Source organism: Chiloscyllium punctatum, chromosome 45 (assembly GCF_047496795.1).
Source record: "Chiloscyllium punctatum isolate Juve2018m chromosome 45, sChiPun1.3, whole genome shotgun sequence".
NCBI classification, from domain to species: domain Eukaryota; kingdom Metazoa; phylum Chordata; class Chondrichthyes; order Orectolobiformes; family Hemiscylliidae; genus Chiloscyllium; species Chiloscyllium punctatum.
In genome coordinates, this window is record NC_092783.1 from 36,801,115 (window position 1) to 36,818,632 (window position 17,518).

The 17,518-nt window shown below is 37.5% G+C and overlaps 1 protein-coding gene across 4 annotated transcripts in view; it reads left to right on the forward strand.

Moving 5' to 3' along the window:
• Nucleotides 1–14,973, forward strand: part of brpf3b (bromodomain and PHD finger containing, 3b) — an 84,736-nt gene extending 69,763 nt beyond the window's left edge. For 3 of the 4 annotated variants that reach the window (XM_072563563.1, XM_072563564.1, XM_072563565.1), the window contains exons 10-13: nt 2,723–2,829; nt 10,395–10,492; nt 12,660–12,814; nt 13,985–14,973. In XM_072563563.1, the coding sequence (XP_072419664.1) occupies nt 2,723–2,829; nt 10,395–10,492; nt 12,660–12,814; nt 13,985–14,168 (544 nt within the window). In that variant the 3' untranslated portion in view covers nt 14,169–14,973. Of the gene's footprint in view, nt 1–2,722; nt 2,830–10,394; nt 10,493–12,363; nt 12,554–12,659; nt 12,815–13,984 lie in introns of those variants that run through there. The other variant, XR_011955391.1, reaches the window with a different exon arrangement.
• Nucleotides 14,974–17,518: the final 2,545 nt, after the last annotated feature.

A 17,518-nucleotide genomic window follows, 5' to 3' on the forward strand; every position in this document is an offset into this window, starting at 1 on the left:
AAATATCTAATTTGCTTTTAATTTGAAGAAAAATGTACAATGTCTGGATATATGATGGAAAGGATCAACAATTTGAATCTAACATAGCAGCAAAGTTAAGCCAGATTTAAACATACATGATATGAGTTCCTTTTTTTAAAACATACTCATGTAAAAGTTGAACACTTGAGACTATTTTTAAAGGTTCAATTTATAGGGTCGACTATTACACAGGCACTAGTTTTGAGGGGCTGAAATTCATGCTGCAGTTCGAAACACTGTATTATCAGCAGAAGTTGATTTGACTGCTTAACCAATCCTGGGTAAAGAAGAAAAACAATGAATTACGGTAAATGTAATTACCGGATAAAAGGAAGAGAAACAAGAATGAATTACTGAAAGTAAATTTTATTTATCCATACCAGTACGAAAATTTACATGTCATGGATTCATTGAAATCCTGCAAAATCACACTGTTCAACATTGTCATGGCCTGGTATAATGGCACACTTAAAATTCTGAATGTGTAAGCATCTTGAACCATCCTGCCAAATTCTTCCAGTTCCCCCCTATTACTCTTGTATGTTATGAACCTTGCAACATTAACAAAGTTGTCAAAGAACTATAGATATATGTAGCTAATATATCTCACTTTTATTCAGATATAATGGCACAATTAAAACAATTAACTTTTTAACGATATTAACCTTTGGATGTTTAGTGAACAAAGTGTGATAAGTACCGATAGACTTAGTACCAGTCTGAATGAATGAATCAAAACATGTTGTAGTAAACCAAGTCGACTAAGTAGAGTTATGAATAGAGACGCAATATAGTAAACAAAGAACGATGAGTAGAGTTATCGGTATGAATGAATGCGATTTTGTTTAAGTGGGGTAATGGGAACATGCAAGTTTCCTTTTGTAAGAGATTTATAATGTGATATAGTAGTGTCGATGTTTACATAATCTAAATGGAAAATACAAGATTTTTTGGCCAAAAATAAGGGGTTGACTTTTATGAGATTGACCTTTCCATGCATATATACAGTACTTATTTTCTGGTAACTCTGCCAAATTAATTTAAATGGCTTAGTGGATTCCCATGCATTGACAAAATACATTAAGCAAAATTTCTGACTACTTCAGAAACTAAGGTCATAAAAAATAGCAGAAGTTATTTGCCTCTTGTACTTTCATCGCTATTCGGTAAGATTGTGGTTGATCTGATTGTGGCTGCAATTCTTCTTTCCTGCTGGCCCACGTAACTCTTAACTCCATTATAAATCAAAAATCTGTTTAACTCAGCCTTGAATATATTGATGCAACTTTCATTGTTCACTGAGAAAGTGAATTCCAAACTCCTAACCTTTTTGAGACAAATTTCCTCCTTCTATCCGATCCAAATGGGAAATCTCTTGAAACTCTGTCTTCCCCCCCCCCCCCCCCCCCCCCCCCAAAAATTCTAGACTTCCCCATGAACAGAAACATCTCAGCATTTAGTTTCCTCAGAATTTTATGTTTTGAATAAGATTGCCAAATTTTAAAGAATGTAATCCAATGTGCTGAATCTTTCCTTATTAGGCAGCTTCTTCTTCCCAAGAATCAATCCAGTAAACCTTATTTGAACTATTTCCGATGTGTCTGTCCTTTAGTGCACTGATCAAAACCGGGCTGTTGGCCTTGCCAGTGCCTTGCACACTTGCAGTAAAATTTCCCTGCTGTAAAACTCCTATCTCCCATTGAATAAAATCTATTTTCCTTCCAAAAAGCATACTGAACTATTTACTTTTTGTGATTTGTTTAAAAGGATGCCCAAATCCTTCTGGACCATTGCATTCTATAGTGTCTCTCTCTGTGTATATATATAACAATCTGCTTTTCTATTCTTCTACACACACAATCTATTTATATCATTGCATCATCCTCACAAAGGTTGCTTTGCTACCTATCTTTGTATTGTCACCAAATTTGGCCACTGTGCAATCTATCCCTTATTTCAAGTCACTAATATAGATTGTAAATACTGCTGATGCCTGCAGCACTCCACAAGTTGCAATTTGCTACCTCAGAAATAATTTATATTTTATAATTCATAATATATATATTTTCAAATGAAAATAATTTATCCTGTCTCTGTTTCTTGTTAGTTAGCAAGTTGTCTAACATTAATAATCTATAATTCCCAACACAGTGAGCTCTTTATAGACTGCTGTGAAGTTACGTCTTGACTTTAAAACACTCATTCTTCAAATCAGTCCAGGGTCTCACTGCTCTGTATTCTTGTAGGATTGTAGAAAGCTTGCAGCATGGTAAGATTTGGAGATGCCGGTGTTGGACTGGGGTGTAGAAAGTTAAAAATCGTACAACACCAGATTATAATCCAACAGGTTTAATTGGAAGTATATTAGATTTCGGAGCGCCGCTTCTTCATCAGGTGGTTGTGATGAAGGACCAAACATTTGCATTTCTCTCCACATATCTCCTTATGTGACATCATACTTTGTTTTGTAACATTCCAGCAAAGTGCCTAGAGATGTTTTTATTAAGCTAAAACTCTAAATAATATTGGTTTTCATTAATTGGCATGCAAGTAAAGATAATAGTCAATTACATGATAGTCAATAGCATGCCACTTCACAATTGTGATTGATAGCTTCAAAAATAAGCTTTAAAATAGGTTTGCATCTGTTAACTTGGAGTACTTTTCTCATTTTTATATCTTATTTTCTGTCCTCTTTCAGTGGCCTGTCTCCACCCAAACGTAGTCGAGGGAAGCCAGCTCTTGTTCGAGCACATTATCTTGACAATGGTAATGGGGATGTGTCTTGTGGCGATTACAATGCATCAGGTACATTACAAAGCAGTAGGAACTTCCCATTAAGTGTTAATAATGTAAAAATAAAAATTGCAATAAATAGTTGCCTGTGAAATAAATATTCCTAATGCAGCAATTTGAAGCTTGCTAAAAGGTTAAAGGAAATGAGTCTCTCTAATTCTGCTGCTGCTCAATTGGTCCATTACTACATTTTGGCATGAGTTACCTTCATGAAAAACTAAGTGAGCCATATATCATCTTAACTTTCATGCAATTTATGCAATGTTGCAAATTACACTAAAATGCATCACTGTATTGCATAAAAGTGGAAAGAGTTCTGCCAACACAGTTTGGGGGGGGAAGAAAACAGTTTGCTGTTTATTGTGATGAGATAACTTTTTCTCTAAATATTCAAGTATTAATCAGGTGTAAAAGCCAAACATTGGCTTTTGGCCAAAATTTCATCCATTTCTCACTTGCCTCGTATAGCGCAACCCTGACTTTTAACCAAAAATCCCCACTCTTTTTAAGTTTACTCACATAAGATTAGAGAGTTAGATACATGGCTCAAAAGTTCGTCTGGGAGAAATGGGTTTCAATTCATGGAGGACCAGTACTGGGGAAAGACAGAGTTGTTCCATATAATTAGGGTTGTAGATTGGGCTCTACAGTAATTAGTGGGGAACAGGGTTCAATTGAAAGGAACTTTAAAAATCACAAGAAATGAGAGACCAGAGTTGAAGGATTGGTGAAGACATGAATGGTAAAGTATGTCAGGACGGGATAGAAAATATATACCAAAGAGTGCAGTCGAAATTAGAACCAGAGTAATACTTAAAAGTCAAACCTTAAGGCTGTTTATCTGAATGCATGCATGCATTTATAACAAGGAAATGAGTTGAAACTTAATGGCACAAATGGAAATAAATGAATATGACTTGATACTATTATACTTACTACTAGTCTATTACAGAAATGTGGTTGCAGGGTGACCAAGACTGGAAACTCAATATTCAAGGATATTCAACATTCCACAAGAATAGGTAAAGAGGAAAAGTGTGGATAAGCTTTGTGAATAAACAATGTTATCTGTGCAATGGATGATTATAGGAGATGCAATAGATTGGTTTGAGTAGAGGTCATGGGTGGGTATCCTATATATAAGCTCCTGAAGAGTTCACTCATTGGAGGACAAAATATAAATTAGGCAATCCTAGGATACTGAAGCAGTCCATGTTCAAATGCAGCAAGATCTGGACAATATCCAGGCTTGGGCTGACAAGTTGCAAGTATAATATCCACGCCACACAAATGCCAGGCTATGACCATCACCAATAAGAAACAATCTAAACACCGCCCCTTGACATTCACTGGTGCTAACATCACTAAATTCCCCACTATCAACATCCTTGGGTTACCATTCACCACAAACTCAACTGGACCTGCCACATGAACACAGTGGCTTCAAGAGCAGGTTACAGGCTAGGAATACTGCAGCATTTAACTCCCCAAAACCTGTCTATTATCTACATGGCACAAGTCAGATGTGCATGGAATACTCCCCAATTGCTTAGATGGATGCAGCTCTAACAACTGTTTAGAAGCTTGACACCATCCAGGACCCAGCAGCCTGCTTAACTGGCACCATATCCATAAACATTCACTCTGCACTGATGCACAGGAGCCGCAGTGTGCACTATGCACAAGATCTGCTGCAGAAATTTATCAAAGATCCTCAAAGAGCATGTTCCAAGCCTGTAACTACTTACATCTAGAAGGACAAAGGCAGCAAGTGTGTGGGAACACAATGATCTGGAAAGTTACCCTCTAAGCCACTCATCATTGCCACTCTTCGGCTGTCGTTGGGCCAAAATCTTGAAATTCCCTCCCGAATAGAATTGCAGGTCAACACGTAGCAGATGGACTGCAGTGGTTGAAGAAGGAAGTTTGTCACCACCTTCTCAATGGTAACTAGGGATGGACAATAAATGCTGGCCACCCAGCGATGTTCACATTCCACAAATGAATTCTTTAAAAAATCTTTAATTGGATAATTGGGCAGGGGTAACATTGGAAGACAAATTTGTGGAGTGCATCAGGGATTGCTTATTAGAGCAGTACTTTGCAAAACCTACCCAGAACTGGCTCATTTAGATGTAGTAATGTTTAATGTGTGGTACCATTAATAAGAGATCTCGTGGTTAAGGCTCTTCTTGGAGAGAGATCAACTTTGATCTCAAGACAATGTCCTCAGTTTAATTAAGGGCAATTATGGAGGAATTGTTGAGTTGTCTGAAGTGGCTGGGAAAAGAAATTAAAGAGAAAGTCATTGGATGATTAGTAGCAGACACTTCTGTATATATTTTATAACACAAAGTCAAAATTTATTTTTCAAAAAACGAACTTGATGAGAAGTTAACTACCTGCAGTTAACAAGTTGGTCGAGGAAAATATCCAATCAAAATCGAAGGTGTACAACGTGGTAAAAAATAAGTGGCGGATCAGAGGATTGAGACTTCTTTTAGAATCTAGAAGTAGTTGACTAAAAAGCGAATAAAGAGAAAGAAAATTTATTATGAAGATAAATTGGCATGCCCTATAAAAGCAAACAGCAAGAGCTCACGGGTATATAAAAAGTAAAGTAGCTGAAGTAAGTGTGGAACCCTCGAAGGATGTTACTGAGGAATTAATAATAGGAAACAGAAATGACAGATAATTTCAGCTAGTATTTTGCATTGGTCTTCAAAGGACATTGTGATCATCTCAAAAATAACATAAGCAAGGTTCTAATGGAAAAAAAATCAGGCAATAGTCCATTTCACAAGGGACAAAGTGCCCATTTATGGGGTTTTAAAAGAAGTGGCTGCAGAGATAGTGGAGTCATTGGTCAAACTATTTCAGAACTTAGTGAATTCTTGTAGGATTCCAAAGGATTGGACAACCGCTAATGTGCCACCCCTGTTCAAGAAGGGAGGGAAACAGAAAATAAGAACACATGGGCTAGTTAGTTTATCATCTTCCCAAAGGCAGATATTAGATGACATTATCATGAAGAAATAAGTCATTTAGAGAACCTTAACATAATGAAACAGTTAGCATGGCTTTGTGAAAGAGAGTTATTTGAGTCAAGCAGAGCTGACAAAAGATAACTCAAATTTGAATTTCTAGAAGATGTCACATTAAGGTTATTGCACAAAATAGGAACTCTCAATGTTAGGGGTAATGTATTAGCATGATTTGAGAATTAGTTTGCACTCCAAAATTAGAGATTTGGAATTACTGGGCATTCTTTAAGCTAGAAAGATGTAACTGGTGGTGTGCCAAAGGGGTTGGTCCCTGTATAATTTACCATCTATACTAAGGATTTGGAGGATGGACAGGGTATAATGTATCCAGATTTGGTGATATCACAAAAATAGGTGGGAGGGCATGTTGTAATAAGAACATAAGGAATCTTTTTAAAAGTTAATTTGTGGGCATCACTGGCTGGCCAGCATTTATTGCCTGTCCCTAATTGCCCTCGAGAAGGTGATGGTGAGCTGCATTTTCGAACAGCTGCAGTCCACATGCTATGATTTGACTCTCAATGTTGTTAAGGAGGGAGTTCCACGATTTTAACCTAGTGAAAGAATGGTGATATATTTCCATGTCAGAATGGTGAGTGGCTTTGAGGGCACCTTGCAGATGGTGATGGTATTCCCACATATAGGCTGTCTTGCCCTTCTAGGTGGAAGTGGCTGTGGGTTTGGAAGGTGCTATTTGAAGATCTTTGGTGGATTTCTGCAATACATCTTGTAGATAATTGAGCATCAGTAGCAGAGGGAGTAAAGTTTGTGGGTGTGGTGTCAATCAAGTGAGCTGCTTTGTCCCAGATGATGTCAAACTTCTTGAGTGTTCCTGGAACTGCACCAGTATTCCATCACATTTCAGACTTGTGTCTTGTAAATGATGGACAGGCTTTGGAGAGTCAAGGTGAGTTACTGGCTGCAGTATTCCTAGCCTCTGACTTGCTCTTGTAACCACCATGTTTATGTGGCAGGTCTGGTTGAGTTTGTAATCAATAGTAACCCCAAGAATGTTTATAGTGAGGGGATTCAGTGATGGTAATACCTTTGAATGTGAAGGGGTGATGTTTAGATTATTACTTATTGGTGATGGTCATAAACAGCATTTGTGTGACAGGAATGTTGCTTGCTACCTGTCAGCCCAAGCCTGGATGTTGTCCAGATCTTGTTGCATTAAAACATGGGCAACTTCAGTATCTGACGAATTGCAAATGCGCTAAACGTTAGGCAATCATCAGCAAGCATTCCCATTTCTAACTTTACGATGGTGGGAATGTTGTTGATGAAACAGTTAAAGATGTTAGGGCCCAGGACACTATCCTGAGGTACTCCTGTAGATATGTCCTGAAGCTAGATGATATGCCAGGTCTGTTGCAAACTATTGGAGAATTTGCTCTTTGATACCCATTGGTTCTAGTTTTGCTAGAACAGCCTGATACTGCACTCCGTCAAAGGCTGTCTTGATGTCAAGGCTGTCACTTTCAATCTCACCTCTAGAATTCAGTTCTTTTGTCCATGTTTGACCAAGGCTGCAATGAGATCAGGAGTTGAGTGGCCCTAGTAGAACCCAAACTGGGCATCATTGAGCCAGTGCTGCTTGATAGCACTGTTGATGAGACCTTCTGTCACTTTACTAATATTGAGGATAATCTGCAAGGAGTTAGAAATTGGTTGAGTGAGTGCATAAAAACTTGGCAAATAGAGTTCAGCTTAAAGTGTGTAGTCATATGCTTTCGTAGGAAGAATCAAAAGGCAAACTATTATATGAATGGAGAGAAACTCCAAAAATTTATATGCAGAGGAATCTGAATGTTCTTGTACATTAACACACATCAATATGGTGGTGCACCAAGTAATGAATTTTAGTCTTTATTGTTGGGGTTTCGAGTTCAAAAATGAGAAAATCTTGGTAGAAATGTACAGGGATTGGTGACGCCATCTTGCGTGCTCTGTACAGTTTAGTTCCTGTATTTAAGAAAGGATGTACTGGCATTGGAGGTAGTTTGTAAAAGATTCACTCGGCTGATTCCTGTGATGAAGGGGTTGACTTATTGAGAATAGCTGAACAAGTTAGGCTTTTTATTCATTAGAGACTAAAATAATGAGTGGTGATCCTGTTGAAGCATACAAGATTCTGAGGGGGCTTGGCAGGGTAAATGTTAAGAAGATGTTTCTATGGTGGGGGAGTCTCGAGCTTGGGGGCATAGCTATAGAATTAAGGGACATTCATTTAAAACTGGGTTTGGGAAGGAATTTCTTCCAGGGGCTATTAAATGCCTGGAATTCTCTGTTTCAGAGAGTTGTGGAGGCTTGATCATTGGGAGTATTTAATGAGGATATAAATAGATGTTTGAAATATTGAGGAGTTGAGGGCTGGCACAAAAGAAGTTGAGACCTGCAGCAGTTCAACAATGATCTTTTTGATGGTAGGGTCAGCTTGAGGGTCCTTATTTCTACTTTACTTACCATCCACTTCCTACTTAAGCCAATGCATCTTAAAGCAAATTTCCATGGTAACATCGTAGAAGGGGCTCCCATTTTCAGCAGCTGTTCAAGTCAATACATATTTTCAAGGCTATCACTTGATTGATGTGTCCTGTATTCCTGCCAATCCTAGCCTCTTATGTGGGAACAAATTATCAAGAAAGAATGGTAGGTACATAGCCCAGTCAATACTTCAAGGTATTGAGCCGGATAGGGCAGACAAATAATTATGATGCAGCTAGGAAATTCAGGGTATTGGAGGAAGCTCTCTGCAAAGCTTAGGGAGCTGTCCGAGAATAAACGCGCAAATAGGTGAGTGCTGGCATGTACCACAGTTGGAAGACAATGTTCCAAAATGCATCAATGAAAATAGACAGACTGGACTCTTGGGTTTGTTGAGGATTTGTTAAATCTTCACCCTAAAGCAGGCAAGAACATTAAGCATTTCAGTTTTCAAAGCTATCCCTTGATGTTAAACCAGAAGTATGAAGTAAAACAACGTTGTATTGTGACAGAAGACCAAATATCTCAGCATTTTCTAACAAAACTCATTTTGCCATTTTATAATCAAACACTGAGAAAATAATAGATACAAATTAGCCTATATGATGGACATGCATGGGACTTCCATGAATTTTGTGATATGAGCCAATCAAACAGTAAGTAAAGAGAAAACAGTGTTAATAAAAATAACTGGCCATGAAAAGAGAAAGGGTTGTGCCCACCTGTATGTCCGACAAGACAAAGTTCAAGCCAACTATGATATTCAAGAGAGAACTCCTTCTAAAACAACAATTATTGAAAGGAGTAGCCACCAATATTGACAATAATGGTTTAATGGATGACGATGGCTTGAAAATATGGCTAAGGCATGTTTTTGGAGCATCTGACCAGGATTATTACATTAAAATGGTCTGCTCACCTGGGACATGTTCGGGTTGCATCTTATCAATAATGATGTTGCTGAATTTGGGTTGTGAGAAAAGTGACATTGCAGTGATTCCTGGTGGTTGAAACATCCTTGCCTTGTTTAACCATTCAATGTCTCTCTAAACAAATGCTCAACATGAGAGGAGAAAAAAAGGTGGAGTGAATAGATGATCAGACAAGAGCAAACATTTACCAAGTTTGGAAGCACATGCTTCTGGTCACAACCCACTTGTGTAAGTGGGTTGGAGAGGCCTGAACTTAGAATGGGGAATGTCATCCAATCATTGAAGAAATGTCATGGAATATCATATGCACTTGATGACATTGAAAATGAATATTTGTGCAATGATGTGAATGCTAATGATGTTGCTCGTCCATTTAGTTCTGAAGATGAAGAGGATATTAATTTTTATGGAATTAAGTACACATTCAGTGCTTGGCTTCTGCTGTACATTGTACCAGTTCTTTTTTCTGTACTCTGGGTGGGGGACTGAAATTATGTAAGTTTTTTTATAGGGCTTTTGTCTTCATGTATTTACTAAACTTAGCGATTTACATGTATGTAATTAGTGTCAGTGTCAATGAAGGCTATTTATTTATAGAAATAAATTTAATAATGAAAATCCTTTTGGCTCAGTTTTTAGGATGAGGTCAGTCGGAGCAGTCTCCAATGTAATAGCCGTGTTAGCAAGGTAATAGGAGAGGATTGATTTCAGCTTCTCAGAATTTGTTACTCATAAAGTCAACCACCTACTTCCTATAAAAAGACTAACCTTAGAAACTCATTTCTTACTTAAGTATAAAATATTTCCTTTTTCTTTAAAAACAAATCCAGCTTATTATCTGAATGTAAGTCCATTGGCCCATCTTTCCAACAATAACATATTAAAATAAATATTTCCAGCACTTCTAAAATATAGTAATGGAAGAGTGCCTTACAATTCAAACAAAGGAAATTGAAAAAAAATTGAATTTTATGTGAAATATACTGGTTTAATTTGAGGTTTTTCTGAGGTGTATTGTACACTGTATTTGCAAAATGGCTGGTACATATTTTTAAAATTTCTGAATTTAAACCATAACAGATTAAAACGTTTTTAATTGTTTTGTTTTTGTTAGGGAGAGGTGTCTGGACACCCTTTGAGAATGATGCTATTTTAGAGCCTCTGGAACTGGTTTGGGCCAAATGCAGAGGATACCCTTCTTATCCAGCATTGGTAAGTCAAATTTGCTTCCCAGTTAAGTACTTGAAAATCAAACACCATATCTTTTTCCAAGCAACCGATGTAAAATGAATAAAACTACTTATTAGCTTCAAGACCTGAACTGAAATGACTGGCAGATTCAAAGCAGTTGTTTAGCCTTTTGATCCATGTTACAACTGCTCATAGGATCTGTGCATGCCTGTCAATATGTGGACATATTGACCTCTGGTTTTGAAAGTCGTTGCTGTAGGTGGAACCTGGAGGTCTGCACAATGGCAGGAGAGATTAGAGGGACTGGAGTTTTGGATGATTTATGTCACACAAACTAGACCATAAGACATAGGAGCAGAAATTAGGCTATTCAGCTCATTGAGTCTGCTCCACCATTCAGTCATGACTGATAAGTTTCTCAACTCCATTCTCCCATTTTCTCTCTGGAACTGTTGATCCCCTTGACAATCAAGAACTATCCATCTCAGTTTTTAAATATACTCAGTGACCTGGTCTCCACAGCTTTCTGTGGCTGTGAATTCCATAAATTCACCACTGTCTGGTTGAAAAAGTTTCTCCTTATCTCCATTCTAAAAGATCTTCTCTTTGCTCTAAGGCTGTGCCCTTAGGTCCTAGTCTCTCCTACCAATGGGCCAAATTGTAGTTGTTTTCAACAACAGAGGAATTTAGAGGATGGTTCCTACTAGAAGTAGAGACTGTGTAATATAATACAAATCTGACAATATAAAGAAAGAGTTTGCAGTGACTGGACAAATTGGAATGACGAAAGATAGACATAAGACTAAATGTAGGAAATTTAGGACAGAGCGCAAGATGAAAGTCACAAAGGGTAGAGATGCTGGGGACTGTACCATTTGGACTCAGTGATTGAAGATGGGATCATAAGAATTGATTATTCTGTTACTTTATGCTCAGAAGTCACCTTCCTGGAAATCTGTAAGAGATTCAAAGACCACATATAACTTTCTTCGTAATCTTACATGCAAGGTACTCAGTGATATAATCAAATTGAAATGCAACATTTGTGTAAAAACTAAAGAATGTTTGCCAAAAATATATTTTTAATAAAAATGATACAATATGCTGTTTGGCGTTTGATGGGGAAAAGGAATATGGAATCATTGGGCACAAAGGAATAAGATTACTGCTTGTGTGGAAAAATAAATACCAACAGACTATGGTTGTGCTGAATGGACTGTTTCTGTGTCGTAAGTTCTATAACTTGATTTGAGCTAATGGAAATAGGTCCACTTATTTTAATTAGAGTCATGGAGATGTACAGCACGGAATCAGACCCTTCAGTCCAACTTGTCCATGCCGACTAGATATCCATTCTAGTCTCACCTGCCAGCACCTGGCCCATATCCCTCCAAACCCCTCCTATTCATAGTTATCCAGATGCCTTTTAAATGTTGCAATTGTACCAGCCTCCACCACTTCTTCTGGCAGCTCATTCCATACAAATACCACCCTCTATGTGAAAACGTTGCCCCTCACAGTTTGAGATTCTACTTTCATTTTGCTCATATAGTTGAGTCTGCAGTTTTATGAATTCATTGGATGGATGTCAGTTGTAAAACAAAACTAAATTGCATGAAAATGATTAATCCAGGCTGAGCGAGAACCTGGGTCTGGTAGCACCTGTTGCCTCAGATTTGCATAAGTACCTTTGTTCAATTGAATATTTTACTTGGAAGGCCTCAGAATTAACTCAATGATAACATTGCTTCTGAGGCAATGGTTGTGATTCATGGTCCATACCAGAGTTTTGAGGCTAACTTGGCTGATACTTCAGTTGTGCTTTGGAAGTGCTGCACTGTTTGAGGTCTTTATATCAGACTTTTGACTAACCCCCCTGTCTACGCTCTCAGGTTGATGTAAACGATTCCATAGTACTGTTTTAAAGAAGAGCAAGGGGATTCGCCTGATATCCTGGCCAATGTTTGTTCCTTGATCAACACCATGAAAAAAACGATTAATTGGCCAGTTATCTCATTGCTGTTTGTGGGACCTTGCTGTGTGTAAATTTGCACATGTTACAACAGTGACTCCACCTCAGAGGTACTTCCTTGGCTGTGAAGCGCTTTGCAATGTCCTGAGATCATGACAGGTGCTTTGCAAATACAAAATGTTTTGCCTTTATTTCCTGTAATGTTTTACTTTATAGATCATTGATCCTAATATGCCTCGAGATGGATTGTACCACAATGGTGTCCCAATACCTGTACCTCCGTTGGATGTAGTAAAGCTAGGAGAACAGATGCATGCAGAAGCTGGAGAGAAACTTTACCTCGTATTGTTTTTTGACAACAAAAGGACGTGGTAAATGGAAAAGTTTTGATCTGTAGATTTGTGTATTAGTGGATTATTTATTATCCTTTTTTACATTTATTCATTCAGTATTTAAGTCTCTCTCATACCTATATTGTTGATTTTCATGTCTTAAATAACTTCATGTGCATTTTCATCCAGAGCCCTGTTATTTTGATGTTTGAATTTGGCTGCATTCCCCCAGTTCTTGAGGGAAGAGCTCAGTCAAGTAGCAGACTCTGAAAATACACAGCCAGCACTCTGTATGTTGCTCAGGTGACTGCTGTCAGATGTATGTGACAATTTGACAAGCTGTCGATTTCTGTTCCCTGTAAATAATCAGTCTTGCTAATCATAAACAAAACTTTGGAATTTTAAAGATGCATATTGATTCTCTGGTTGTATTTAATGAAAAAGCAATTGCTGTAATCTGATCAGGACATTCTGGAAAACCAAAATATTTAAGAACACTAACAAAGGTTGCTGCATAACCAATCCTATGTGTAATTAATTGCATCTAAAGTCTACAGTGTGCAGCGAAGTTGTCCGTTTTCATACTTGATTTTTGTTCCTGCACGTTACCTGTGGCATGCTTTCTGATATAAACTGAATTAAGTTCTCAGCCCACATTAGCAGACAGTTTTGCTATGTGCGTCAGCCTTTTAGGTTAAATATGGATTTTGTGCAAAAAGAGACCCCTGATGATACAAGTCTAGCAAACACTTGTACATGAAGTGTGAAATTTAATTATGTAGTTTCAAGCCATTATTATTGGTAATTAGACATTCTATACCTGTGCCACTCTCTGGCAGCACGGTGGCATAGTGGTTAGCACTGCTGCCTCAAAGTGCCCGAGACCCGGGTTCAATTCCCGCCTCTGTGCAAACTCCACACAGAGAGTTGCCTTTCTCCCTGTGTCTGCGTGGGTTTCCTCCGGGTGCTCCGGTTTCCTCCCACAATCCAAAAATGTGCAGGTTAAATGTGCCACGCTAAATTGCCTGTAACGTTAGGTGAAGGGGTAAATGTAGGGGAATGGGTTTGGGTGGGTTGTGCTTCGGCGGATTGGTGTGGACTTGTGTCAAAGGGCCTATTTTCACACTAAGTAATCTAATTTAATCTGTAATTTCTGCTTTATTTGATTGTATGGTTTCTAACCTATTACTGTAACGTATTCACCAACAGGCAATGGCTTCCCCGTTCAAAATTACTTGCTCTTGGCATTGATGATACAGTGGACAAACTGAAAATGATGGAAGGGCGTAAATCAAGCATTCGAAAATCTGTTCAAATTGCTTACGATCGAGCAATGATCCATTTGAGTAGAGTACGTGGAGAGCATGGCTTTCTCACCTCAAACTACATGTGACTGTTATAAAACATAACCAAAGTTGCTGAAGGAGATTGTATGATGTGACATCAGGCATCAAAGACCTTAATTTCTGCTCATTGTAAAAACTAAATGTCTTTTCTTTATTTTTTCATACTCTTAAGCAGATAAACACACAGCCTCTGTCACTGCCAATTCTTATACGGCCTTTCTTTGGCTTGTTTCTTGCCATGTTTACTTCATTTAAACATAGATCATGCTTTAAATTTACAGACACAAATCCTGTTCATAGTGTTTATAATGCCTTTTGTGTGGAAGCCAAGGGGAAGAAAAACCATGTATATAATTGTATTATATTGTTACACAGTAAATTATTCAAGGCTGCAGATCTGAATCTTTAGCTTCTCTGTGATGGTAATGGGTTTTGTACGCACACACTGTAATTTATTTGAGAAACAATACCATTTGACGTTTGAAAGTATTTGTTCTGTTAAAATGCAGTGGACTTGTGACCTGTGTATACTGTGTAGTACAAGTTTAAAACATTTTTTATTACATTTTATGATTTTGGTTTTTAATGTATTCAGGCTATTATATCAATGATGTTGACTTACTTAGGGACCTAAAATTAGCTGCGTGTCCACTGTGAAACACAAGATGTTCATGTTGTATTTATTGTAGAAAGTAAGATTATTTGCTTTCTAGTACTGTTTATAAGAAGCTGTAATGGTTGAGAAAATTGAGAATTGACTCTTGCAAAATTGTACTTTTACCTCTGATCTATTACAATCCAACTGTCTGAGGCTATATTTTCTCCTGAGAATTAAATGTGACAAACTAGAAATTAATAGTTCCCAATTTTAATTACTAAGCTTCGTTTAGTAACTTTTAGTCTCAATGACTTTGAGTCGATTTCTTCTCTCCTGCTGAAATGTAGTTGCTGTTATCAGCATCATTGGGCATTTGTTGAAGCTCCCATGACAAAATATGACTCTTTTTTTAAAAAAAATTATGTTCATTCTTTCAAGCAAAAGCCAGGCCCTTTTCTGGCTGGGATGGAAGTCACCTCATAAAAGAGGTAAGTACTTTATAATATTAATCAGGGCCCAAGTGCTGTCTGGATTCGTTTTGAATACCTAAGCTAGTTGCAGTGGAATTTTCCAGATTTCATTTCCCCAAATGGACAGTACTTTAAATTTTATTTGTCTCTCACAAATGACTTCCAGATATGGCTGGGAGTGCATATATTTTCAAATACAAGACATCACAACTGTATAGGACAGATTTGATGGTCTGGTATCTGTTTCTCCCCACCATTTTTCACATTCTTAAAATTAGGATCCACTCAATTATTTCTTGCACCAAACACCTGAAGTGATATTAATTTTCAATTTTCATTTTGAATATATTCAGTCAGATATGAACTACAAGCTAAACTTTAAACATACTTCAAATAAGTCCAACCGATCTTTTCAAGAAGCTAATTAGCAACTGTTGAAACAGTTGTCCACTATAATTTAAACCTGCCAAAGATTACTATCTATTCGTGTTTGTTAATAAATTTACAGTTTTGACAAAAGAGAGAATTCTTTCTCATCTTAAAATTCAAAGCTCAAATCTAAGATTAAATGACAAATGTTTTTCACTTATATTGTGTGACCATCAAATGAACTATTAAGGGGCTGTGATTTAAACAGGACAAAAATTCATAACACTTGTCAAAATTTGAAATCATTGTAGTTTATTATTTAATGCCACATTCACTGTAATTATCTCCAGCTTGTTTTTGAATTTTCTTCATATTCTTCACAACAGCAGGTAACACTTGCTATCTGTAACGATCAAAAACTAAGAGGGAAGGAGTCCCAGTACATTAGATCATTTGTTAACTTTATATTTATTCTGGAGTTTCAGCAGGGCGACAGACCTGAGCCTATGCTTTTTTATAGGCGGTGGACAAGTGGTGCTCTGGAGGAGAGGATGGTTGGAAGTCTTCCTCGGTTTCCTGATACACTTAGTGTAGAGAACAAAGGGAAGGGTAAATGTTTTGAGAGATACCTGAAGAAGCTGACTTGAGCTCTGAATGAACCAGGTAGCAAGACATGAGGGGTCTTGCTCAAGAACATGCTATCTTTGCAATCTTCCTGATTATTTTCCAGTGTGACTTCACTGCTTCTGTACTCGAGCAGTAGGCAGAGACAAAAAAAAACTGTTGCAGACTTGTAACCGTTGGCTTTGCACGCCTGCAGTTGTGCTTCCACCCTATTTTTAGTCATATTGCTTTGCTAGTGGGTGGGCCTGGAGATGAGGGAGAGCAAGGGGATAATCTGATTATGCAAATTATCAAGGCCACCAAGTTTACAAGTTTGGCAATCTGAACAGAAGAAGCATACTTCAGCCAACCTGCATGTATCAAGAGCTTGGGTGTGTGCACACAGCACATTCCAAATATCACTTATTATAGCATTGGAAACACTCAAATTTGCATACTGTACTTTGAAAAAAAGTGTGATGTAAAGTATTTTCTCCACAATAGCAATGAAAGCAGTAGTTCAAATGTCACAGTGCAATTTTCTATATTTTTGTACAAGGAATTTAATTGATGTGGAGAAGAATAAATGGCTTTTAACAAAAAACTGTATAACGCATGCAGTAAGGATTTCTGATGTCCATATTAAAAAGTGCCATTTCATAACTGGTTCTAATGATTTACACTTCAGTGTAGATTTTAATGTCCAGATGTCAAGATTGACAAACTCTAAATGTTCAACATAATCTTGGTCATTTATCTTTAAATTAGGCTGACCTTTCGTTTTACTGTTATGTTTCACCTTTTAAACAATCTTTGAATAGATTTCCTTTGAATACTAATCACTAGATTCAGGTCTTTCAATGTTGGTATACTTCAGACTGTCCAACAGATTGGTCTTTTAAAATTTGTATCAAGTGAATGTTATTCTCAAGTATCAGAAATATCATGACAGGCAGAGGGGTAACCCTGTTGACGAAGGTTGGCATAAGCTCATTAATATGAAAGGATCTTGGTTCAGAAAATCAGCAAGTAGACTCAGTCTAGGTGAAGGTTAGAAATAGCAAGAGTCAGCAAATGCTGGTTAAGGTAGATCATAGGCTGTTTAACAGTAGTTATATCAATATCTAAACATTAAGCAAAAATTTCTTGGGGGAGTTGGAGGCCTGGTGCAAATGAATCTTGAGAATAAAATAAATTGCGCAGAAGTGAGGGGAGGAGATTGTTAAATTGACTGGGGAAATAGCTTGTGTTTTTTAGTCTGTGAGGAAAGATTGGAAAGACAGTTTGTTCTCCTGAGAGCAGGGAAGGTTGAAAGGGATTCTCATAGAGGTGTATAGGATTATGAGAGGGTAGATAG